The following is a 25,102-nucleotide window of genomic DNA, read 5'->3' as shown; positions in this document are numbered from 1 at the left end:
CAATTGGACCTGAATACTGTAGATATATAATATAAATTTGGATGTTACAGGATGGGAGTGTGGTTATTGTAGGGGTTGATTTTCAATGGCCCGTAAGAAATGAGAAAATGAAAGTGGGCATGACGTCTTGTGTCTGAAAAACAGGTATCTTAATACTTCGAAATTCTATTGTTCAGTAGGTGTAGCTAAATATAATTTTCATCTTCGTAAGCAGTTTCTTTGAGAATCTACTTGCCTAAACGCCAGCAGCATCAAAAATTAACATAGAATTTTCCTATGAAACAAATACAGTTCCTTTATTCGACTTAATCCAACGTATTACTCGAAAAACTGTGAAACCAACATCATTTCCTAAGCCGATACAATACTCTATTCGACCATAACTGACCGCTGAACTGATTTCCTAATAACTTTCTTCGTCGCCTACGTAGATGCAATCTCGCTTAGGAGATTAAAATCAAGAACAACGATCTCCAAGTAAACCACCTCAGAAACATAACATGCTAATACGTCTCTCCCAATTAACAGATTAAATAAAGGCTCAGATGGAACTGTCCAGAAAGGAATAATTCAAGAAGGGGTCGCTTCGATTTCGTCGAATCGACGGTCGACCGATCGATGCAGCTTCATGGATCGCGTTCCATTGAACCGTGAAAGCCAGCTTCCGTGTTCCGGCTAACCGTTAACCACGAGGATCGCGCGCAACGTCGGAGAAGGACGAACGAGACGAAGAAAGAGTGAGAGAGAGAGAGAGAGAGAGGGTGGGAGAGAGAGGGAGGGGTGGGGGAGAGAGACGTTGCCCATTAAACATAGCCCCTCATGGTCGTTTGGTCCGGTCTAGTTTAAAGCCGTCGTCGAGGCTCACCGGTCTCGTGTGAGTCTGATTGCAGGTTGAACAGGTTGAACGGTTGGGTAATGGAGGCGCCCACATCGCTCTGTTAGCGGTACCCAGCTCCTGTTATCTACGCCGCTGTAAAGGCGACGCGACGAATCGGCCAGCCTCGATTCCATCGGCGATCCTCTCCTCCCCGTGCGCGCTATTGTCTTCGTGGAAAACTGGCGATGCGCACGGCGGACGCTCGGAAGGTCTGTGGTCTACGTTTTGTTCGGAAAACGAAGCTCGCGTTGATTTTCCATGGGAAGTAGGAGGTACATTATTAACACACTGACGGTTACCGATGACCGCAGCTTTCAAATTACTTGAAAACAATTTGAATTTGTATGTTCGATATCGTAAATAAGTAGATAATAGTATAACGTAAGAACTGTGATGCGAAAGAACTAATAATTAATAATTCGTACTGCTCATTTGTACTTCTGCCGCGAAACAATAAACGATACATGAAGTTTTTCAAGGCAGTCGACGTGTGAAACGTTACAACGGAACGCTGGATCGTCGAGAAAACGATTTTAAATCAATTTCAGAAATGTACGAGACGTTCGAAATTTGATGGAATTATTATGGATAAGGGATCGAGCAAGAATTTTAATGTTAAAGTTTGAAAACGATAAATTCACGTGAATAACTGGAAATCGTCTGTTAATCACGGGCGTCTATTCTAATATCCAAAGATACCAGGGATTACGATAAATATCGAATCGACAGGAGAGATAGGATGCTTCGTGTTCCGAAGGAACGCGCGTGAATTTCAATTGCTACAGGTAATACGAACCACACCTTCGAAAGAGCGCGCAGGTTCCCGAGGGGCACCACGTGCTCGATCCGCGGCTACACCGACGCATTTTCATGAGTTTCGCTCACGTGGCCGCGATGAAGATAGCCCGGAATAAGGGTCGAACGGAGCACCGTTGCGCCGTGTCGGCACAGCCTTAGAAGGCCAAACGGAATACCGATCTGGGAATTAGATGCGAGTCGAGGAAGCGGGAGGGGAACAGAAGATCGGGGAAAAGCGACGGAAACAGAAAGAAGATAAGGGGGAAAGAGGCAGGAGGAGAACGAGATCGAAACAGACAGAAAATTAGGAGAAAAGGAAAATTTGGGACAGAGACTGAGGGACACAAAGAAAATGAGAAATAATGAGACAAAAAGGGAAAAAATGAGGGAAAGGAAAGGAAAATGAGAAGGATCGTTAATTTCCTCAAGATACTGTCCAATGAATTCCCGGTCCTCTCCGGCTCTCGATTCGTCTAGGATTTTCGGGGCCGACATCGGTCCCGGCTGTCCCGTCCCGACCAGCGACGAGAGTAACTTCAAGAGTCAACTCGAATATCGCTGGAATGCCGGCGTAATCTCGGATTTTTGGGGGAAACGGTACCGTTACCGTCCGCGTGCCGCTGCTTAGAAGGTCAACCATGATTCCGGAATCAGATGCGATTCCGTAACCGCGCGGCAGCAGCCTCGCAGGTGCAAACAACGCGTCGAGATCGCCGGGATCATTAATTTCGCTCGCGGAAACACCGTGCACCGATGACAAGATAGCCGTGCTGCCGGTCGCGGCGAGCGGGGGTCGCGACCCACTTTTAGATTGAGGGATAACTCGATTACGAGCTCGTTACGCGGTAGACGTATCGGTGTTCGCCGAAGATCGCGAAATTCCCTCCGTATCACTTCGCTTTTCTGTTGCGTTCGATCCATGCGAGTCGACAGAATCGATTGAAGGTGAAACATTATGTTTGACCTTTTTCCAGAAACACCCCTTCGGAAATATTTCGTTCCTCTGAAGAGAATTTTTAACCTTAAAATTCATCCCAAGATACACTTTATCACTTTCAACGCGTTAGAATTCAACGGTCTTCCACTCTAATCCCTATTACCATTTTCGTAACTTCATTTGCATTATAAAACTTCATTTCGAGTGATACTATACATAGATTCTCTTTGCAAAATTCCAGACTCTTTAAGAGGCATCACTATCCTTTTCAAGATCTTCCAGGATCTCCATTCCACACTAAGTAGCATCATAATAAATAAAAACATCATCCCCAAGAGATCCACCCTTCGGAATGAACTCGCCGCCCCATAAGGAGAAATGGTCCCGCCTGCGTCGTTCAGCGATTCAAGCGTCGTTTCGCGAAGAAGATCCACCCCAAGGTCTCTGGTCGACTTCCTCGTGAGATAAAACCGTCCCCTACCCCCGACGCGACCCGTCCCCTTGAAACTTCCTGGTGCACGGTCGTTATCTCGTTCTCCGCTCGGTTGACACCGGACGAGCGTTACGTAAGCGAGTAATAATAAGGATTAAGTGCTGCCGTGTAGGTATCTGCATACGTGCGTGCTTGCGTGCGCACGACTGCTCTCGCGCTGGCGTCTGAATGCAAATCCTCTTCCCTTTTTCTTTTATTCATATATTATACAGTAAGTCCCTCGAGTCGCTTCCATTGGCTCGCGGCTGATTCATCGATGATCAATGAAGCGAAGTGTCATTAACAACGACAAGTTGAATAAATTAACGCAGGCGAAATATCAGCCGCTAAAGGCGCGCGGAGTGCCGGCGATTGCCGCGTTGTATCCTTGAACGGTTGCATCTCGAAACGGAAGTTTCGAAATCATCAGGCCACGAGGAATACGATTTTTTCGTGTTGTTCTGGAAACTCCGCGATAACGCGGAAATACCGTTCAGTGAATCGATTCGATCGAACCGATTGCGGAGAATACAGAGGAATAACGAACTGACGAGCCTTCGAATGCAAATGATCTAGCTGTGTACCGGTATTAATATCGAATCAGGGAGTGGCGGAGGGGGTCCACAGTAGTTAGCCATTCGACGCGGGCAACGGGAATAAAAGGAGGAGCGAGGGGATAATCAGGCCGACGTGCCAGGGTACGAGCAAACAGATCGGCCCGATAGCCGCTGATTGGAACTTCTCGATGACGACTCGAGCTGCGGGGAGATTTTACCATCTTCCTCTTTCCCACTGCCCTTTTCTTTCTCTCCTCCTTGTATCACTCTTTCCCTATCCGCCTTTTCAGATGATTGTTTCCCTCTTCCTTTTTCTATCCTCTTTATCTTTATTAAATAATTCTTCCCTTTTTTTCCCCTGTTTTAGACGATACTTTACTCTTTCCCCTGCTTACCTTGAAGGCTTTTATCCCTTTCTATCCATTCGCTCCTCCCGTTTCCTCCCTCCAACGACTCTTTCCCTTTTCCTTTCTATTTCTCCTTCTCTGTCGCTTTACGATGATTTCCTTTTCTCCTCTTTCTCTCGGATAATACTTTTCCTTTCCCTTTTCCTTTCTAACATGATAGCCCCATGATGTCCAGTCCGCGGATACATCGCGCCGGGATCGGCTCGCCTCTCCGATCCACGCTAATTGGAACTTCTGGATGACGACTGAACGCCGCCGGATGATTCCACCGCACAGATTAATCCCCCGGAAAGTTGATACTCGAACGGAACGATCGATCAGATCTACCCTCGTCACTCGCCGGAACATTAATATCCACGGGCACGTTTCTAATCTCGTCCCGATTGGCCGTGTCCCGCGGCATCCGTGGTTGATAGTATGCGGGTTAACCATGGATTATACGCGTTTATCGCTGCGCGCGATTTTACGCTCGCGGTCGTCCGTTTCGCTCGGAGGTTAATGGAATTACTGGCGGGAGGTACGGAGTCGTCCCCGATTCCAGGTTTCGAAGATCGGTGACCGGTGAATTTGTAAGTACTTACTCGCGTTGCATCGAGATCTGAGATTTTGTTGCCGGTGAGCCTTTTATCCAGCCGTTACGCATCCGTAACGTGCGCGAAATCGATAACGTACTATCCAGCTCTAGTTATACTTTATCCATTCCAATCGTCACCAATGGATTCGCATTCTACGGAATCGAATATTACAATTCAATCGTTTACCCAACGACAGATCCTTTCCTTCTATTAACGAAGACGTGAAATTACAAAATCAATGCAACGTCATCTCAAGCCCTAAGGCTTTCCATCGATCTCATCAAATTTGCTGATCCTCCAAACACCAAATCATTACCATTTCCCAAAGTACCAAACCGAAGCACAGAATAAAGTGAAACTTCACTGTGCTTTCAATTATCTTCGCTCGATTCCAGCGCAACGATCCACCGACCGCGGTACGGTTACTCTTAATTAAACTACACTCTAATTGGTGACGGGGACCGTTAAGATATTAACGCGATCGAATCGTCGGGGAAATCGTAGGTGGAACAAAGGCACCCTTAACGACCGGCCGACAGATTCCCGTGACCCCCTCCTCCCGCCATTTATTATTACGGTCGATCCTATTATGCCACGGTTCATTAACATTTATCGGTGACGCAACCGTTGCGTCTCGGCCGGGATCCGATGGCTATCGTTTAATTGGGGTCAGCCGATTGACTCGCGCACCGATCGGGAATACACCGGGGGAAAAGGGGTCATTCGCATCCGTCGTCGATCTTATCGGCGCGCCGTCATCAATATCATCGGCGTACCGGCCGCGTTATTGAACCGACGACACGGGTTCCTATTAGTCCGAGGCGTCGCGCGGACGTAGAAGAGAGAAGCGGCGGCCCGTGGACGTTAATGACGCCCGGGAAAATGATGGGCTCAATGGAAGCTCTCGTTTGATCATTCGCTCGGGCCCAGCGCGAGAGTTGTTCGGGGATCTTTTATCGTCGCGCGCGGCGAGCGTGCGCCTTTAATTGGCTCGGTGCCGGGGGAAATTGAGCAGATTGTTCCGTTGCGAAACAGGCCGAGAGCTTTCCGACGATATACCGTGTAATTGGTTCTCCGTGCTTTTGCCACTTGTTAACGGATTTCCTTTTCAGACCGACGCTTGGACACGTTCGGACTTCAGGTGGTCTCGAGAGTAACGACGGAAGATCGATCGTTCGTAATAGTAACTGTTAAATTTGTGTATTCCGAAAGTTAGATATTTTAATTTTGAATTTAAGAATACTAGATATCCGAAGCTTGTGAACTTCTCATTGATTCTTATAATTAATATTGAATCAGTAACTTCGTTATCATTGGGAATCTTAATTCCGATCCATTTGCAAATTGGTGAATTTACACTCGAAAGCTAGGGATCGGGGAAACGTTCAAAGCCTGCGTCACTAGGGATAACTAAATCTACTTTTGAGTACTAAATCTGCTACAAATGCTAAAAGTCTGCTAGACTCGATCGAGACGACGCTGGTGCACCCTAGTACTGTGACTAATCCGCATAAACCGTAAATCACCGGTGCACTCGTCACCGGGTGCTGTAACTACCATCCTCGTTCAGTCGAAGAATCGGTCTTAATCGCGAGAGGATCGATGCGCGCGATTAACTGCCGGCCGGGGCAATTTTCCAAGCGCGTCGATCGGCCGCGAGAAATCCCCGATAATCTTGGCACGGCGTATTCCGGCGGCGAGCTAATCGTTCCAATTCAAACGATTAATTCCGCGCCAGTTCCAGAGGCTTTCCCCGGCGCGAACGAATTTGCATAATTGGCCACCGGTGACCGTTCCGCCCGGTATCGCGGCTGCCAGCGCGGCCGCTCGTTCGCTGGCTCCCTTGAGAAATGCCATTTCCAATTAACTATCGATTATTGGGGGAGTCTCGCGCGACCGGCCGGCCAATCGGCCGATTAGGCTTGTCCCGTTTAAAGAACGTTGATAAATGCCCTCGCGACGGGATACTCTTCGAGAGGCACCAACCGTTTTGCCCTCTTTGGCCGACACGCCGCCGCGGCTGCCCACGGCGCGGCTCGCGCTAACTTTCCGATAGCGATACCGGACCGGACTCTTGATACTCAACCCCTGAAAAATCGCTTTACACCTCCCTTACACCCTTTTAAGAACGGCTGACGGTGAACGGAGCGTAGACCGGGTTTAATTATTTGCGAATGGCCGGCTGGGCGTGTCCCGACACGTGGGAGGCACGGTAGTCGAACGGATTTGTTTATTCGAAAGACTCGATTATGCGGTTGCTTTTTATGGGGTGCGCGTGATGCTCGGAGATTATTGAAGATCCTGGATCGTTCTCGAGAGGGCTTTTATTCCTTTGAAGGAATGGAGGTAACTAAATTGTATGTGGATCCTTTGGGTTCTAGAAAAAAGGGAGTTGTGCTCTTTGATCGGGCGTATAGTCGATAATTCTTTGCGAGTTTGTATAATGGATATGGAACATTGATCATCTTTAAAGGAGTTGAACGAGATAATACGAACATTGTTTAGACATTGCGCTGGCTACCTGAGATTAGTAGCCGCAAACCTAAATACTTAAGAGTTTCTGCACGAAGAAACTGCCGCAGGTGTTTCCGATAGTTCCAGATGACTTCGTTCAAAGTTGTTCAAGCTTGGCAAGAAAATATGCTTCAACCTCGGGGCGTTAACTCGTAACTATTAGCTTTCCGCGTGATCGCGTGACACCGTACAATGAACGTTTCTCAAATTCGAATTTACACGGGAATCGAATAACCGAGACGCGAGTAAACTGAATTTATATAAACGTCGATAAAGTAGAAAAATAATAATATTCGAGCGCGGCGCGACTAATTTATTCGAGTCCTTTAATATGAGCATCTCAACTCGTCACGGCTGGCTCTCAGCAAAACGGTCGGTTCACTCGGGACGCGTAGGCACAGCCGCGCGCGGAGTGCCATTCCGCCATTTTTACGGGGCCCTATTACGGCCGGCGCGCGCGAGCCCGGGCATGAAATTATAATAACGACGACCGATTGGGACGGCCGATATCGCGTTCAAAGCCAGCAACAGTGTAGACGAGACGCGAACCGGCCGACAACTCGGCCATCTTCGAAGCCAGATTAATGATCCGGTCGCGGGCAGTAAGAGGGCCATTCGTTTCGAGAATAATCTCGGCCGAAAAATGCGAAAAGATAATAACGCTGGTTGTGCGCCGGATGCGTCCCGTGTTGCGTCTCTCTTTCTCTCTTTATCGTTCTCCCCCTGGGACCGGAGTCGTACCTGGTCGGCCTTGAGGTGGAATGAGAAATTGGGCTAACGGGTCGACTGAATTCAGACGAACGCGGTTGTCCACGGGCAGCTGGCCGACGCATTGTTCCCTGTTGAAAGGGAATCTTGGGGGATTTCGTTTTGATTCATGTGGCGGGAGATTACGGAATGAAATGGATAACAGAATGATTGAAATTAAGAATTGTTTGAATGTGGCGATGGTAAAAGACGGAAGGTAGATGCGCGGATGGGTTTGAAGAAGAAATGTGACAAATGTGAGATGGAATTAGGTCTAAACTTGATTCTGAACTGGTAGTAAAATCTTAGAATTGTAGGGTTTTAGTGTTCTAGGGTTCTAGGGTCGTAAGGTTCTAAGGTACTAAGGTTTCAAGGTTTTAGGGTCGTGAGGTTCTAAGGTTCTAAGGTTCTAAAGTTCTAAAGTTCTAGACTTTCAAAGTTCTAGAGTCCTAAAGCCCTAGAATCTTAGAGTCCTAGAGGCCTAGAGTCCTAGATTCCTAGAACCCCAGACTCCTACAGTCCTAGAGTCCTAGAGTCCCAGATTCCTAGAGTCCTAGAGTCCCAGATTCCTAGAGTCCTAGAGTCCCAGATTCCTAGAGTCCTAGAGTCCTAGAGTCCTAGAGTCCTAGAGTCCTAGAGTCCTAGAACCCCAGGTTCCTACAGTCCTAGAGTCCTAGAGTCCCAGATTCCTAGAGTCCTAGAGTCCTAGAGGCCTAGAGTCCTAGATTCCTAGAACCCCAGGTTCCTACAGTCCTAGAGTCCTAGAGCCCCAGATTCCTAGAGTTCTAGAGTCCTAGAGTCCTAGAGTCCTAGAGACCCAGAGTCCTAGAATCTTAGAGTCCTAGAGTCCTAGAGCCCTAGAGTCCTAGAATCTTAGAATTCTAGAGTAGCGAGATTCTGAAATTCTAAAGTTCTAAAGTTCTAAAATTCCAAAGATCCAAACTTCCAAACTTCCAGTATTCTAAGGTTCTACAGTCCAAACTCAATTCCACTAAACAACCCAACAAACTCGAACCCCAACCAAATCAAAGCCTCCTACTAATCGTACGCGCTTCTCAAGCATGATTCACAGTTGTCGATAAAGAATTATTACTGAATAATTCTTCGCGCTGCCAAGGGAATCATCGAATCGGCCGTCGTTTTTTTCTCTCGGTCGCGGAGGTATCGTTAACGTTAACTGGCCATTTACGAAGGGAACATAGAAGAGGCGGCGGTCAGCTTTTATCTAGCCATCTGTCCGTGCTTAAATCAATTCTGACGGTTTCTAGCATTACCGCGGCCATCGACGTCAGGGGAACGTCTGGAGGCGCGAGTCCCGCGGCCCGTTTCTCGCCCGTCCATGTTGGGGCCGTTGTCGGCGGATGTTGATGGTATTGACTGTGGCTGCCGATGGCCGTTCACGAGCCCGGCCCGGCTAGTAACTACAATTGCCTGCGACCTTTGCCACTCCTAGACTCCGAGGGAGCCGCTTCAAGGGGCAGCTTTTGATTCACGACCTGCCATAATGTTGGAAGCTTGACAGTTCACGATTCCAGAAGGGTAACGCGGCAACCGTGGGCCGAACGACTTTCAGAGAGGCGTTCCGAGACCGGCTTCGCCAGCCTCTTATCATCGCCGTGGATTCGATCAATTATTCCCTATTACATTCCGCCAATTACATTGTGTAACTTTCGACAATCTTTTAGGAGCTAAACAGATCTTTTAGAATATGCTGTCGGTTTCGTATATGATTATAGCTTGCTATTTTCTTGTTCTTTCAATTACGAGGTGTTTGTCAGCTTGCAAACAGATGAGAATCTAAGATTAAAATATATAAAACTATGAAGATTATGACTTGCCCTTTTGAAACTTTATAATCTCCCTTCTGGAAAATAAGATACTCACTACTGCTCCAAAACTTCAACAATTTTTTCAGAAACGAATTTTCACGGAGATCCATTGACTGAAAACTCCATAAAGATTCATCACGAAAGTAATAGTTGCGATTTCTGTTTCAAATAAATTGTTTCCTTTCCGAGATTCATATTAGATCCAATTTTCCGTTCAACGCGTTAAAACACAGGAATCCATCCACAGTCCTGAAACCCCGCTGTTCAGGTCTGCTCGAAGAACGTCCGTCGGGAAAATTGAAATTGAAAGACAGAGGGCACGGTAATTTAATTTCGAAATTAATTCGAGACATGGATTAGCTTGGCCAGCAGGAGCGAGGCGATCGGCCGGCGCGTCGCTAATAGAAAATTCGTATTACGCGGAACGTTTCCGTCGGATCGCTCCGAATGAAACCGTATCGGGACGCTAAACGGATTTGTCAGCGGCAAAGTGGATTTCGTGCGCGAATACGCATCGCTCCCGCAGAAAGACGGGGCTAAGAGGATTCGATTCGCCGTGTGTAGCCGGCCCGAGCCGAACACGGAAATTTGCATTAAATGCTTTTTTCGCATGGTACTCACGTGTTCGTCCACCGAGTACGTCAGCTCTCCGTCGTCGTACAGGACGAACCATCTTCTTTGCCATCTCTGAAATGATAAAGAAGAAAAGGCAAATATGAATCTGTTCATATACATCTGCATATAAATAATAATTTATTATAATCCTATATAGTTATGTTATTTTACATATGGTTCATTTTATTTTTTCGAATTCATGCTAATCGGTAGTGTTAATTGACATTTTTCGTAATGCCAACATGATGACAACTTTTTCTGCAGTTTTCTTTCAGTTTTTCGTGTACATGCTCTGGCGTTTAGGTTTAAGTATTGTCGTTTGTTATTGTAAGTTCTTACTGTCGAGAACCTTGTTCACGGTTTCACCATTTTGGAATACAGGAGTTACATAGGATAAAAACGAAAATTTTAACTACGCGATTGGGAAATTCTATGAAACAGACATTTTAAGGGATTCTCGGGGAACGAGTTTTCGAAAGTGACTAAGAGTACCGGCCACTTTCTACGCTCCGCGCAAGAAGTATCGCTTTCTATGACGCTTCTCCGTTTTCCTAGAAGCGCGCCGTTGCATCCAGCGGAAAGGATTCCGCTGAACCCGAGGCCGAACCTGTTCAACCCGCGGCGAGGAATCTCCGAGGTCTACTGGCTACAGCAGCTGGACAATTAACACGCTACTGCCGTTAATTAGAAATAAAGCTCGCGAAAAGAAGCTGCCGCGCAGTTTCTCTTTCCTTCGTTCTTTACGATCCTTCATCCTTGAGTCGTTTTCTTTTTCCTTCGCTCGGCGAGTCGAAAGTGAACGGTGGTACAAATTCATGTGATACAGGAATTATAAGATACCAATCCCCTTTTACACCAAACTTTATAATTTCCCAGTTAGCTGGAAAGTTAAAAGTAAATTATTCCATTGTCTCTCTCGATTACTAAATGCAGCAAAGATACATCAAAGAAATTCGTACGTAATTTTGGAAATTCAACTACTGATAAATCGTCTGCTCGATGATTCGTTGAAAATTCACAATCCAGATACTAAACTACTGTCGCTGAAATAATTATCTGCTGGAAAATTCGGTTCTAGATACGAAAATTTGATGTCAGTGATACTACAGGGATCGTCGTCGAAAGATTATCAAGTTATTCTTCAATCAAATGATCCTTGATGAGCAAAGCACTGCCAACGAGTAAGTAAAGCACATTTTGAAATTTCCGCGATGGAGTAGTGGGTCACGACACATTGGGAACTCGGAACCAGAAGAAACCCGCGACGTCACCGGGACAGAACCGGGACGGTCTCGGAAGCCTCGCTCCGCGATTGTATGCAAATGCGCAGGGCGTAAAGTTCGCGGACGCGCGCCGCCTCCACGTGATATCCCACGGGACTCCGCGTGCACGTTTGTTACGCAACGGGAACCTCGCGTCCCTGAATACTCGCGGAGAAAGTCCAGGGAATGATTCCAAGCGAAGAAAGTCGCTTTTTCGAGCGTAACGTTGCACCGCGCTGGGGCTGCGACTTATGAAATATCTGGGTACCCGAGTTACACGTAAGATAATCAGGTAGAATCACCGTATTTTCGAGTACTCAACACGTTCGTGGACAGTAAAAATTTTAATGAACCGTAAAAATAGGGCAAATGCAAATGCAGTACTCCCAGGGTTAAAATGCATAATAATTTCACAAAGTTAAGGCTATGTAGAATTAAACTCATGACAGTGTGGCTTATAAATTTCAGCGTTCATGTAATTTTGCATCACAATGAAAATGAATGCTATAGCATTCACGTCCGCGAACGTGTTAATTATTCTATTTCGATCATTTCAGAGAAAAATATCGGTACAATAGATACTCAAGTAAAACATTCAATGATTTTATGCGCATTCGTGCGCTTACCTGTCTGAGCATTCGAGTACCCGATTGGATAAATGCTCTGATAGGCAGTTGGAAAACATTATGAGATAGACAGGTACCTGGGCCTAGCTTAACGTACTCGGGTAAAAGTAGCAGCTCTAGTTTCCGCGGGAAAATCGGCAGCGACACGCTGATAGCGAGGCCTGGCCTTCGCGACACCCGTCGAACGACCCAGATCCATTATTTATTTCATTCTTTATAGGTTCCAGCCTACTCATTAACGGCGTCCGTCTTACGACACGCGATCCGCGTGCCGTGTCGCCGATCGGAACAATGCGCTCGTTGATACCGCGCCGATAAACTCGGGGTTAGGCCACGCGTTTGCGTCATGTCCTCTGAATGAAGCTGATTCCTTATCGTTCCGAACGATTCTTCGAAGATTGCTCGAGTTTTCTGGGTTCTCGTAACGCACTAGTTGATCGGAATACGAACAACATCGGCAGATAAAAATAACGTCCGTCGGAAAAATCAAAGATACATTGTTCTTCACTCTCTGAATGATGTTCCTTTGATAAAATCTAACGATCAGGAAACCAACAACCGTTAACCGCGAAACATACAGGTTTCTCACTTTTGAATTCGTGTAAATCAGAGCTGGACAACCTTTGCATATCATGCGCCAGTTCTGTTCGCAGACAAGTTCGGATGCGCCATACAACTGAAGCACCTTTTCGACCTTTTTACGTTCGCGGTTGTGGTAGGAGAATAGAGATAGGAGCAGGATCTGTATCGCTTAGAGGAGGAAAAGGAATAACTCGCAATTTAATTAATTAATGTGAGTTCAATAGGCACACGTTTATCGAAGCGCTTAAAAAGAATAAGTAGGCGCAAGGATGCACTTGTAATCATCCAATATGCGACGTTTGACGCACGCGCCACAGTTTAGCCACCTCCGGTCTAAATGCTCACGAGAATTCTGCGTCTGTTTCAAACAGCAAATGATAACTTCTGTCTACCCTAACTCTGCCTCCATCCAATCACGAAATCCCATCGAAACCCTAGCAGCCACTTACTAAATCAGACCGCCAAACTCGCTACCGAAAATCCCCTGAGGACCAACAAAAGGCTAAACGGAAACACCATCGAAGGGGCTACCAGTCGGACAGACAGATTCGCACGGGACCCTCTTAGGCGTTTATGCTTCTCCAGGGGTCGATCCCGTGGGTTGCTGATCCGCGAAGGGACGGGACGTGTCGTCGGATAGGCGCACGGGTACCGTTGCAAAATCCTCGTTGGATGAAGGTGGCGCGGAGGGAAGGAACCGACCGAGAAGAGACAAAAAGAGAGAGAAAGGGAAAAAGAGAGAGAGAGGCGAGATTTCAGCCTACACGAGGCGGCGGTATCTTCATCTGGTAATTATTCAGCGGGCCTCGCGGACCCGTACGAGAGCCACGGCACGTGCGTGGGAAGATCTCTCGTGGAGGAAGAGGAAGAAGAAGGAGAAGCGAGAGGAGGAGGAGGAGAAGAAGCGGACGACGCCGGGCACCGAACAATGCCGGAGGATTGAGACGGTGGAAGAGAAAGCACGGAACCCGAACAGCCAGTAATCTCTTCCTCGTGTAACGCTCGCGCTGCAACCTCCGCGCAGCGCTCCGCGGCGGCCCTTCTCGCTTGAATAGAGCCCGCTCTTCGTCGAGGAGACGTGCGAAAATTCTGGAGAAGCCGGCTACAAGCGGCTAGAGACACGCTATAGCGGTTTTACGGCTGCGAAACTGCTTCTCGCGCGGCTAAATGCATTCAGAGGAGATTATTCGATCTTTCTTAGGCATTTTTATTAGTGACTCGTACGCGGATAAGTGTAGGTTGCGTAATAGGCATTTGATAAACGGTATGCGCGATTGAATGGGATTTGGGGGGACGATGAGTTCGAGGAAACGCGATGTGGATTCGACGACTGTCGCTCGGAAGACTCGTTCTGATGGTATTTGGTGTAACGATGATCTGTTACAGTAGATTTCTTAGAATTTTTACTTTTTTTAGATATTCTAGAGCTTCTTGATGTGGACCCATTTTCGTGAAATTTGTATGTAGTAATGATTGATTCTCAAATTGGAAACGTGTACGTTTTTGATTACACTAATCCTCGCTTTCTGCAATTCAAACTTCCTAATTCTGTCTCCGGGGGAAAAGAGATAACGTCGAGTAGAACTAAACCCCGAACCTGATAAATTCGACGATACATAAATCACTTCTCCGGAAGATTAATTTCAGTGACAAGGGTATAGTGATCCGTTGCAATCGAGATACGTCCTCGAGAAGATCCGAACCCGTCGAGCAACGAGTACAATTTATTCAGCTGCGCGATGCGTGCCGCCTGAAAGTGGAGCATAGGATCCACGACCGTAAGTCGTAATTCGTGGATGCGGGGACCCGCATATTCCTGACCTATCGTATCTTCCTGGTTTGAACAGCCGGTCGTTAACACCGCCCACCAGCGTTGGCTCTTTCTGGCTGAACCCGTTCCGCTCGTTCCGATCATCGATGAGCAAGATCACCGAGCTTCAAATGGTTACACGCGGAGACAACGACCCGCAGTCCATTCTTTTAAGCTTCCACTCGATAACCTGTTACCAAGATCGATGGAAAATCAGTTGCAATTCCTTGCACTCGGATAGGAAAGTTTCTTCGTTCCAATTAATCGAAGAGGACGGCAGAACGATTGAATATTCATTGAACTTTTTCCACTTTAATGCACATACGAATAGTGTTGCGATATAACTCGTAATCACGGATGAATTTTCTTGAAATATTACTTGAAAATCTGAATTTGTTAACATTGACTTTTGATATATTAACACTCTAACGATAACCGCTAATTATTATTTCAATACGAACAGCTTGTTCGCATTATAATCTAATTGAAGATCAATTTCCCTCTTAGGTATTATGAGCGATTCAGTTCCATTCTCTAGATATAAGTTAATTACTGATTCCTAACTGTTCCACGAGTATTCAACGCCAACTAGTCCAATTAATAACATGAAAAATATCAATAAGATGCCAAGAAAATGATTTCTCATGCTGCAACCCTTCTCTCGCATGAAACGTCGAGCCAACCTCGCGAAATAAAATACCCGATGAGCGTCTCCGGGAGGACAGAGAGTTCTTCCAGGAAGAGCCTCCGCCGGCGACTTCGGAACGCTGACCTACCGCACCTTCTTCCGGGTATAGCGACGATCGTTTTGCATCGCCCACGGATCAAGGACTTCTGGTTTCATCGGCGCGCGAGCATCGCGTCGATCATCCGGGACGGGGCGCTTCCTCGACAGGGAAGAGCGGGCAAAAACTTGAACATACCACTTTGTCACACGGCGGTGACACGGGGAATCTCGCGTCGCCGCAATCGAGGGCCCTCGATCCCTCGTCGATCCCCCACGCGAAATTCTGCCCCTTAGTCGCGCGAGATCCTCGAGAAATTCGAAAAGTAAAGAGGAAACGGACACGCGCTCGCGCCGGAATATCGGAGTGGAGAAGCGGAAATTTAATCCGCCGTGTCCCGTGGGTACTTCACAGTACCATTTTCATTAAAATGCCACTGTGAATCAAACATACTTAGATTTTACGATTGCAAAACGACCGCTAATGATTATGAAAAACATTTTATACTCGGCACGCGGCGTGCTATTTAAACAGGCGTGAAATATCCGGAATAAAGATAGGTGTAAAAAATAAGAATGCCATAATACAGGACATAAAGGGTTAAGGAGCTTCCATGGCAGCATAATAAAATAATTGCCGAGCGAGAAGATGGTCGTCAACCTGCGCGTTTAATACTTTCTCTACTGGAAGCCAATTATAATAAGCTTCTGGGGTATATCCGTGCTGTATCGGAAAGAAACTCGATGGTTTTCCTTTAAACAATAATTCCCAGGGGAACGATGATACGTTTATCTTGCTCGGGATGATTCGTGGCCTCGCGATCGTTAATCTTAAAATGTTCGTTGAGAAGTTTTTGAAAAAAGATCTTCGGAAGAAGTTTTCTTTTCAGTGAAACATGTAGTTGCCGCAGAAAGAAACGGAAGAAAGATTTAACCCTGGAACTGGCAGAATTTCAAATATCTAACACCTTTGTAATACGAATAATTGCGAAATAGGAAAAGTAAAACATGAATGATCGCAATATAAGAAAGTTATAACCATTTTTTATAAATGCAGCAGTTCCAGTATTGAAGAGCGCGATAAAGTGATTCCCGAGCGACAAGATGGCCGTCGTTTAACCCGGCGCGTTCAATATTCCGCGGCGAGGCTTTCTATGCAGGCGTTGAAATCACCGGACCCGGCCCAGCGCGATCCTTCCCCGTCGCGTTATCGCGCCGCGATCGCTCCCATCCCGAGATCCATCGATTACGGAAGTCGGAGAACGGTCCGTGGTCTCTCCGCGGACTGGAACGAATGGGACGAATTTATTGCAGCGCGCAGCGGCTCGTTGACGCGCGAAGATGCGCGTAATGTCGCACGATAACATCACGATTTAGAGGCAGTTACGGCAATTAACACGCCTCGTTGTAAATTTCGGCGAGGAACCGACCAGACGTCCTGCGAGATTCTTGGATGCTTCCTCAACCAATAACATTAGCCTCTCGTTGAATCAGATCCTACATTCAATTTCATTCCAGTAGCAATATGTGTTTTAGCTGCCTTTTGCTGGAGTTATCCAATTTCATAATATAAGTACAATTCTAATGTCTCTCGAATGTTGTCAAATAAATTAGTGAAATGATATATTAAACTACTACTGAATAACGTTAAACAAATCATTCTGACACAAAATTCGGAACAAAAAGCTAACAATAAGAACATTTCCGAGAGCAATAATGATTCGCTTCTATTCATCCGCTACTTGTTACTTCCGACATTCGCGAATTTGCTACTCACGATTCGCTAGTTTCACGAATTCTCTACTCGCACGTCTCTATTTGCAAATGCGCCACTCACGATTCACCACTTTCGCGGAACTTTCGCAACTCGCTCGCAACAGGTTTATTTGGACACGATGCGCATCGCCAATGCCGGTTCGATTTAGATTAAACCTGTTTATTAATCAATAACTCTCCATAGATTAGTGTTACCATCGAAAAGCCGATTAGTGGGCTTCCGATAGGTGAAGTATGAGCAATAGTTAGCCGAACGTCAGCGCCGGGAAGCATTCGGCAGCGCAAAATCGACCAGAACCAAGAGGACCGTTCGTGACACTGTAACTCGGCACCGAATGTCCCGGCGCCGACTTCCTGGTCACCGATCAGCTTGTATCTTCTTCGGCTCTCCGTGTCCGTGTTTACCTCACGATTCTCACGTGGCGTGGTCCATGGCGTGGTGGCGTGCCACCATGCGCATAAGACCAGACGCCGCTATCACTTCGGTCGGCGTTGGGGTGGGAGGGAATGGGCGAGGTTCGCTGAAGGAAGCCAATCTGACCTCAACGGTAACGTGACCCTGTCCGACGATATCCGCTGCGAGATCCTCTTCGATCGAACCGGCCCACGATCCCCACTCACTCCCGTTTCCGATGGGATTCTCGAGAAATTGTTTGAATCCATCATGGAAGTGTAGAGGTTTGTGAGAACTCGGAAATGATTGATCTGACTCGATCTAACGATCTTACGAACTGCGTCGATCATCGGATTCTCGGAAATTTGGGGAATCTTGAAAGTATTGGAATTCTCGAAAGTGTTGGATTTCTCGATAATACTGGAACTCCGAAATTAGGAATTCTCGGAAGTGTTGAAACTCAGGAAAGTATTGGAATTCTCGAAAGAGTTCACGAGAATATTAGTTTTCGAAAACTTCTGAATACAAGGTGTCGGAATTCTCGAGAATCTCGAAAACCAGGTTCAATCTAAAATTGAAAATTGGAAGTCGAGGCCACGTTTGTCGAAACAAATTTCAAATCAGCAAACTGGGCCCTCCGAATGTTCAGCTGTTCCTATTCTTTCGGGAATTTTGAAACATTCAAGAGTCTGGAATCGAACTTGAGAAAAATCCTCATTCCATTCCGATCCAATATTTTCGGGTTGTCGCATACCTCCGCGGGAATGGAATTCCAAGTATGCATTATCCCGTCGTTGTTCGGGGTCAGTCGAGTAGCACCACTAAATTTCACTCGGCTAAACGGGAAATTTGCATCGATACTTTCTCTCCTGTTATAGCGTATCGATAGGTATCTGATCGTGGTCGCCGGGTAGTATATCAAGCCAGGGAACAAATTCTCTCGGTACCACGTTCCAGCGTGCTCATCGACCTTGATAAGACTGATCTGCTATCCGACCGTTCCAATTTCACTCGGGCACCATCGTTATCGATTATCTACCGACCATTTAACTGTCCGTAACGACTCGCGTGCTCCGATCGATGATAGAAAAATGATCGGCTTGTAAACTAAGACTTTGCGCCGTTTTCTTATGTTATCTACATTCACTTTAATGAACCTAATTGAATTTCACTCGCAGGAAGTCCGTAGCGAACGGAAAAATCACACTCTTGAATAATACAAAGCCGAAAACTTGTCTATCGATTTAATCTATAAAAACGACACTGTCGACAAAAGAACCATCCGTTTGCAGTTCCCAATAAAATACCGAATACCACAGTTCATCAAACGAATAATCGAGCTAATCGTCATTCATCATCTCGAAACACGACTATCGACTTCACAGTTCACCGAACAGTCGATCAAACGTTACATATACCAGTACCTTATACTCCTCAAAAGATGTCCATCGACTTCGCGATCCATCAAACGAACGATCGAGCACATATTATTCATCGATACCGCATAGTTTCTCGAGACAAAACGACCATCGCCAATCGTATCAAACCCAAACAACAAATCTCCTCCCCGCGTCCACTCATCGACCTTGATAAATCAGATCTGTACGTCCAGCCGACGAACGTTCCGATTTCACCGGGCGCTTCCTGGTTATCGATTATCATCGACCACTTTAACCGAGGCCGCGACGTTTAGTCACGGTGTCTTATCAAGAATGTAGGCTACCGGCTTTGGTTTTCCTGTTGCGCGAATATATCAATTTACCGTATGTATCACGGTCTTCGATCTAACCGTTGCCCCTGTCAGCCGGTGCCTGGAAACACCCACCGTCATCGTGTTCGCTCGCCGTCTCGGAATCGATCGACCGCTGAAACCTTCGTTGTGTCCCCGCGTTACACCCCTCCTCCTCCTCCCCCGTCATTGTCCGCCTTCGCCGGGAGCCAATCAAGTAGCCGGGGTCCATTAATTAATCATTACCACGTTTTTACCTATCGTCGACGTCCTAAGCATCCGTCGCGACCCGTCCTCGCGCTATCTCGCGAGTGCCTGCGAAGCGTTCTCGGGTCCCCTCGTGACTCCCGGCACCGTTGACGGGATAATCTACGATCGGATCGGTCGTTACAGCTTCACTCCGACTTCCTGGTGGCTGATTATCCGCCGTGGACCGTATCCCCCGCGATCGGGCCCCGGTTCCAGTCATGGTGCCCGGCGCATCGCGATCCCACGGGGACGACGCGGCGCGCTCGCGGGACGACAACGGGGGTTCCCCGATCTGCTAAAGCCTGATTCACACTAGCGGCATCATTGGATCACGCTGAGACAGGTACCGGTTCATATTGTTCAAGTGTAATTCAATGGGAACGTTCACAGTATGATTCAACGATAAAAAGATGGTAGCTAAAAAGAATGGGGCTGTAATCGGTTAGGCGCTGGAGAGCTGTTCGTCGATGCGATTACACGGTAATTAAAAATATTACATCGCAATCATCATTTATGGAAGTAAACGCATATGAGAACAGTTAAACAGTTCTCCATGGAAGATTTAAGGTGTGCCTCCATAGTCAATTAAGAATGATTGAAAACGATTGAAAAGTCATGGGTAACGACGGTCTTACTGAATTTTTGAATATTTACTGCGAATCGTATGATTTCACTGGTAAAGAACATTGTGACACGCATCGTAAACTGCAGTTGTTGATTGGCATAGGGAAACGCTTCGGAAATGTTGCTTACTGGTTCTGCAGCATCCGATGAATCAAGGAACGTCGTCCTTTTGCTCGATACACGATGGATCAATGAGTTAGATGAATGTACACGGCTCGGTGGTACGAATATTCGATATAATCGAATCAAGAGCGCATTGGTAGTGTGTATCGGGCCTAATCCAATCGCAGGGACAACAAACTTGCTCGCGAGCTGGCTCCCGCGCGATCGCATGCGAAGAGATGATGATCGCGTGTGCGTTCGACGGCGACCACGGTGGGACGATACCCGTCGACGATCGCGCGGATTCAACGGATAATAAATTGTTATTGCCCGCTGATTAGCTCGCCTGCTGAGTAAATAAGCCGATCCTCGGGCCTCGCCGACGGACCGGAGATGATGGTTGCTACGTAGGTACGCTGTGGGACCGATCGGTTCCGATGTATTCCGCTTCCTTGTTACCGGGTATCTTGATCGATTGGATTCTAATTTTATTGTCGATGGAACACTGTGCTTAAATCGAACGAGGGGCTTTTAGACTTAGTTAACTTTAACCCCGTGACTTATGGTTCTTTGGAATTGATTCCTCGGAGGCTGATCTCCGGAATTACTTGGTTGCTGCTTTCCTTTTCACGTTCTTCTGCTTTACGAAAGAACAAAGGAACTTTGTATTCGTTACGAATGTGGGTCTTCGTTAAAAATTAGATATGGATCGCAACAGTGGTTCCTCAATCTTATTTGCGCATGAATGATAATCAGAACTATCGATCAATCGACTCGTTCGCTAATTTCGATCAAAATATATCGTCAAAACTTGCGAAAGAAGGGATTGATCATTTTGATTGATTCGGTAATTCCAGCATTAATCTATGTGTATTACACAGAATTCGTTCAAATTTTATACCATCTAATATCCATATTCACCCTTCATCGATTTTATATTTCGAGAACCGTCAGCGTCAACATCGACAGAAGTCGAACGAACCGCGGACAGAGGCCGCCGCAGGTGCGGCGCCGCACGATCACGACCGCTCCGAAAAGCGGCTCGTCCCCGCTCGGTTTTAATTAAAGTTAGACAGGTGCATCGGAGAAAGTGCGACGCGCCGAGGGGCCCGGGAGCGGAGTGAAAGTCCGCGGAGACGGCGACGCGACGCGACGCGGCCGAAGAGCTTGTTTAGAACGGTGTCCGGCTAATTAGCGCGATTCGGCTTTAACGGAGCGGCGCCCGGATCGTCGCGATCTTCGCCGACCGGACGGTGTTTTTCTGCTCCGGTTCGTACACGGAAAAAGAAGCCGTTGATCGAGCAAAGCTTGCAAGTGAAATCGTTAAGAGTGATAAGTTTATGAGAAAAATGCGGAATCCGGGCAGCCGGCGCAGCGGAGAGCAGGTTCGACGTTATCAGAGAGTTTCCGAACGAGACTCGGCTCCGTGGAGAAATCCTCGACCTTGATGAAAGCGGCCCGCGCGGATCCACGCTGGTTAACTGGTTACAAAATATCTGGCGTGTTCATCTAGCCGCGGACAACCGTTTTCACCGACGCGCCGGGAAAATCGGCGACCACCGCCAATTAAATCGTTTGTTGAACGAAACGCATCGGGAGGGATACGATAGCAGGCCAATTAAGAGAGCCTGTTATAAATCATCTTTGAGGATGAACAACGCAGGAACACGGTCAGATGAATTCCGTGAAACGCGAGAAACGAGTCACGCGACGAGCCTCGAACTCGGGCAGCGGTGAGAAAACAATCTTATGAGGATCGCGTCTGGAGTCGGTCGATTGATTCGATCGACCCGTTCACTGAAAAGTGCTTAAACCTTTCGCACTGATGGATTTAGAATTGATTTTTGGGACGGTGGAAAGTTTGAAGGATTTCCGTTAGAGAAGATTTTTGTCGTTGGATCGTTAAGTATTCGGCGTTTCTTGTACCGATAAGATTGCGTTTGTTGAGAGTTCAATTCCTTTATATTTGACGCTGAGTATTACTCCGACGATTCAGTTGTAATAATTTGTAGTGGCTACGTCCACAGGATGCGCACTGGTCGTGGATTTTCAGTTTTACCGGCACCGACAGTACACGGTTCGCTTCCCAAGTGAAGAACATTTTTTCTTGTCCATCGAGTGGCGACGGATTTTATCTTGGCAACCCGCGAAACCTGATTTATGCCTGGATACAATGTTGTCTCTTTCGAAGGTCAGAGAGTTTCTGGGCCGCGGAGAGAATCTTTTCCCCGGGATAGTCGTCGGAAGACGCTGCGTCTCAAGGACGAGCGAAGCCGCTGTCTCACTCTGACCTCGTGATTTTTAACAATGTTACCCGACAGATTGGAAAGTTGTATCTTTTGACATGATCCACGAAGAAAAAGAATAGTCATCAGCGAATGCTGCACGGAGCGTATTGCAGCGTGAACCTTCTTACAGCTTGAGGAAGAGTCAGAATGGAAATGCTCCGCGACTCGAGGGCGACAAGATGGCCGGTGACAGAACGCCTCGAGCTATTTCTGTTCCTCGGTTTGGAATACGAGTCATTTGTAAATCATTCATTTGGTCTTTGGTGAATTGTAATAAAAAGTTATTTTTAAGACGATGTTACATTTACGTTCTTGAAATTTAAGTCTAAGTACTGAACACTGAATTAGCTGACTTTAGAAATAAAATCGTTAACTGTCCACCTTGAAGTTTCCTTTTCCAAAGGTTTCCTTGTGCTTTCTTCACGGATACATATTCGAATTTTACTGCCAAGGTGGCACGTCGCCCACGCGAAGTTAACCTTCTCAACTTATAATTTATCTGCGCCAGATACGTCGGATTTACGAAGTCGAAACGAAGGTGACACCGAAGTTCAAGAAGGCAGTCATAAACTTCGCGACAGTGTACCGTTACCAATGACACCTAGGGAGAAAAGAGCCTGCAATTTCTCGTCACTTCCGGTGTCTCGGAAATAAAAACTTCGTAGATTCTGGAACAAAAGAGATCTCGAATCCTTTACTTTCTCGGGAAAGAGAATGGCATTCTGTCACTCGTCTAGGAATCTCATCCAACAACCAAGAAGAACACCCATGAAATCAAATAAAAAATTACAGTTTTCCAATCGAAATAAGCTTGATCCCCAAAAATTCAAACCAGAGCAAATCCCAAAGATCTAAATCAATCAACAATCGAAATTCCCCAAAAGAAGTTTGAAACACAGCGCAAGATCCAACAGAAACCTCATGATCGAACATACTTGTGTCTTTATCGTCATCCTAATTAACTAGAAGTATAAAATCGAAGAACCTGATACAATCGAGCGGATGTATCAGAATGAAACCAGAATGCACCAGGATTCTCGCTGGGAATGTGCCTCGAAGGAATCCCATTGATAGAAGCATAAAATCAGGAACCGTGAAGGATCTAATAGAATATTCCGGTGGAAGCCGAAAGGGATCTCGTAGAATAGAAAGGCGGTAATTGGCCAGCGACTTTCTCGTCCCGCTCGGCAGGGGAGGGAGGGCGCGTGCACGAATCATAATTTGCAGTGACAAACCTTTGTCCCCGGCCGCGTCCAATAAATCCCGACACAATGGCGTGGCCCCGGTTCGTTCGGGGAGCCGCCATTACATTACTCCTCGCGCCGCGAGGACAATGCCGGCCAGCAGCGGAATAGAAACAAGACGACGAGAGAGGAGAGCCCGGGGAACGTGGAATCCGGCGTAGCCCGACGCTTCTGACAACGCGGAGAGAAGACAAGGGCAGGGGAAACTTTCTTTCAGCCGTGATTACACGGTTAACAGGCGTGTTTCGTTCGGGCCGAACCCCTAAGGCTGCGAACCTGTTCGACCTGCGTGTTCGAGTTTCACTTTTTTCGACACTGTCCGCACACAGGTGCGCGGCTGAAACTGGTTTGTATCGGCAATTAAGAAATTTGGACGGGGAAAAGCGTCGCTGGTCTATTTCAATCGGATCGTAGCTTTTTCGAGAGCTTCTGCGTCAAAGGGTTTTCTTGCTCTTTCGGAAATCTGATGGGAACGAAAGTGAAGATACACAACGAGAAATGTTGGAGAAGGAAAACACGACAACGTTAATTTGTTTATTAATTTACCACGTATGAAAGTGAAATAAGAGAAGACGCTGCGAACTATTCATTTAGGGTTGTAATCTTCTTATTTCTTGATGATTTACGCGTCGATCTTGGGAATATTCGATGCTTGCGTGGTTTATTGGTTCATTTTTCATTGGGATTTTGAAGGTTAATAGTCATCAAGCGAATAATTAGTAAATATTTAGATATCCAAATATTTAGATATCCAAATATTAAAATATCCAAATATTTAGATACCCAAATCTTCAAATCTTCAAATCTTCAAATCTTCAAACCTTCAAATCTTCAAATCTGCAAATCATAAAATCTTCACAACTTCAAATCTTCAAATCTGCAAATCATCAAATCTTCAGAACCTCTAATCTTCAAATCGTCAAATCTTCAACTCTTCAACTCTTCAACATCGTATTCAAAATCGTCTATTTCGAATACCCACCATCGGAATATTCCCAGACTTAAACGATATCATTCGCAAGGATAATTCCCGTGTCGGTTACGGGCCGGGACCTCGGTCCCGATTCCTTCCGCGAACATATTAAACGCGTCCGTGTAATTAATTCCCGGGCTAAATACGGTGATCCCGCGGCAACCGGAATCGAGCGGCCGCATTTGAAATTAAAATCGACCGGCCGCCGCAGCCGTGAAAAACTGAATCGAGTCGGCCAGCGGCGACGGACGGGGGCACGTGGTGATGTATCGGTTCGATTTCTAATGTTCCGAGCGGTACCGTGCTGCCCGCCATAAAATATCATCGGTCGTACGTCATGGCGAACGTGTCCGGGCCGGTCTGTAATTGGTATCGCGGTTCTCGCGTGGCG

The 25,102-nt window shown here is 46.7% G+C and overlaps 1 protein-coding gene across 7 annotated transcripts in view; it reads right to left on the bottom strand.

The window, feature by feature from the left end:
* osp (myosin phosphatase Rho interacting protein outspread) overlaps positions 1-25,102 on the bottom strand; it is a 227,667-nt gene that overhangs the window by 102,027 nt on the left and 100,538 nt on the right. For all 7 annotated transcript variants that reach the window (XM_031984785.2, XM_031984786.2, XM_076371818.1 and 4 more), the window contains exon 3: positions 10,335-10,400. In XM_031984785.2, coding sequence (XP_031840645.1) covers positions 10,335-10,400 — 66 coding nt within the window. The remainder of the gene's footprint in view (positions 1-10,334; positions 10,401-25,102) is intronic.

Source organism: Nomia melanderi, chromosome 11 (genome assembly GCF_051020985.1).
Source record: "Nomia melanderi isolate GNS246 chromosome 11, iyNomMela1, whole genome shotgun sequence".
NCBI lineage: Eukaryota > Metazoa > Arthropoda > Insecta > Hymenoptera > Halictidae > Nomia > Nomia melanderi.
The sequence above is the reverse complement of the archived record's forward strand: the minus strand, read 5'-3'. Positions and strand labels throughout refer to the sequence as shown.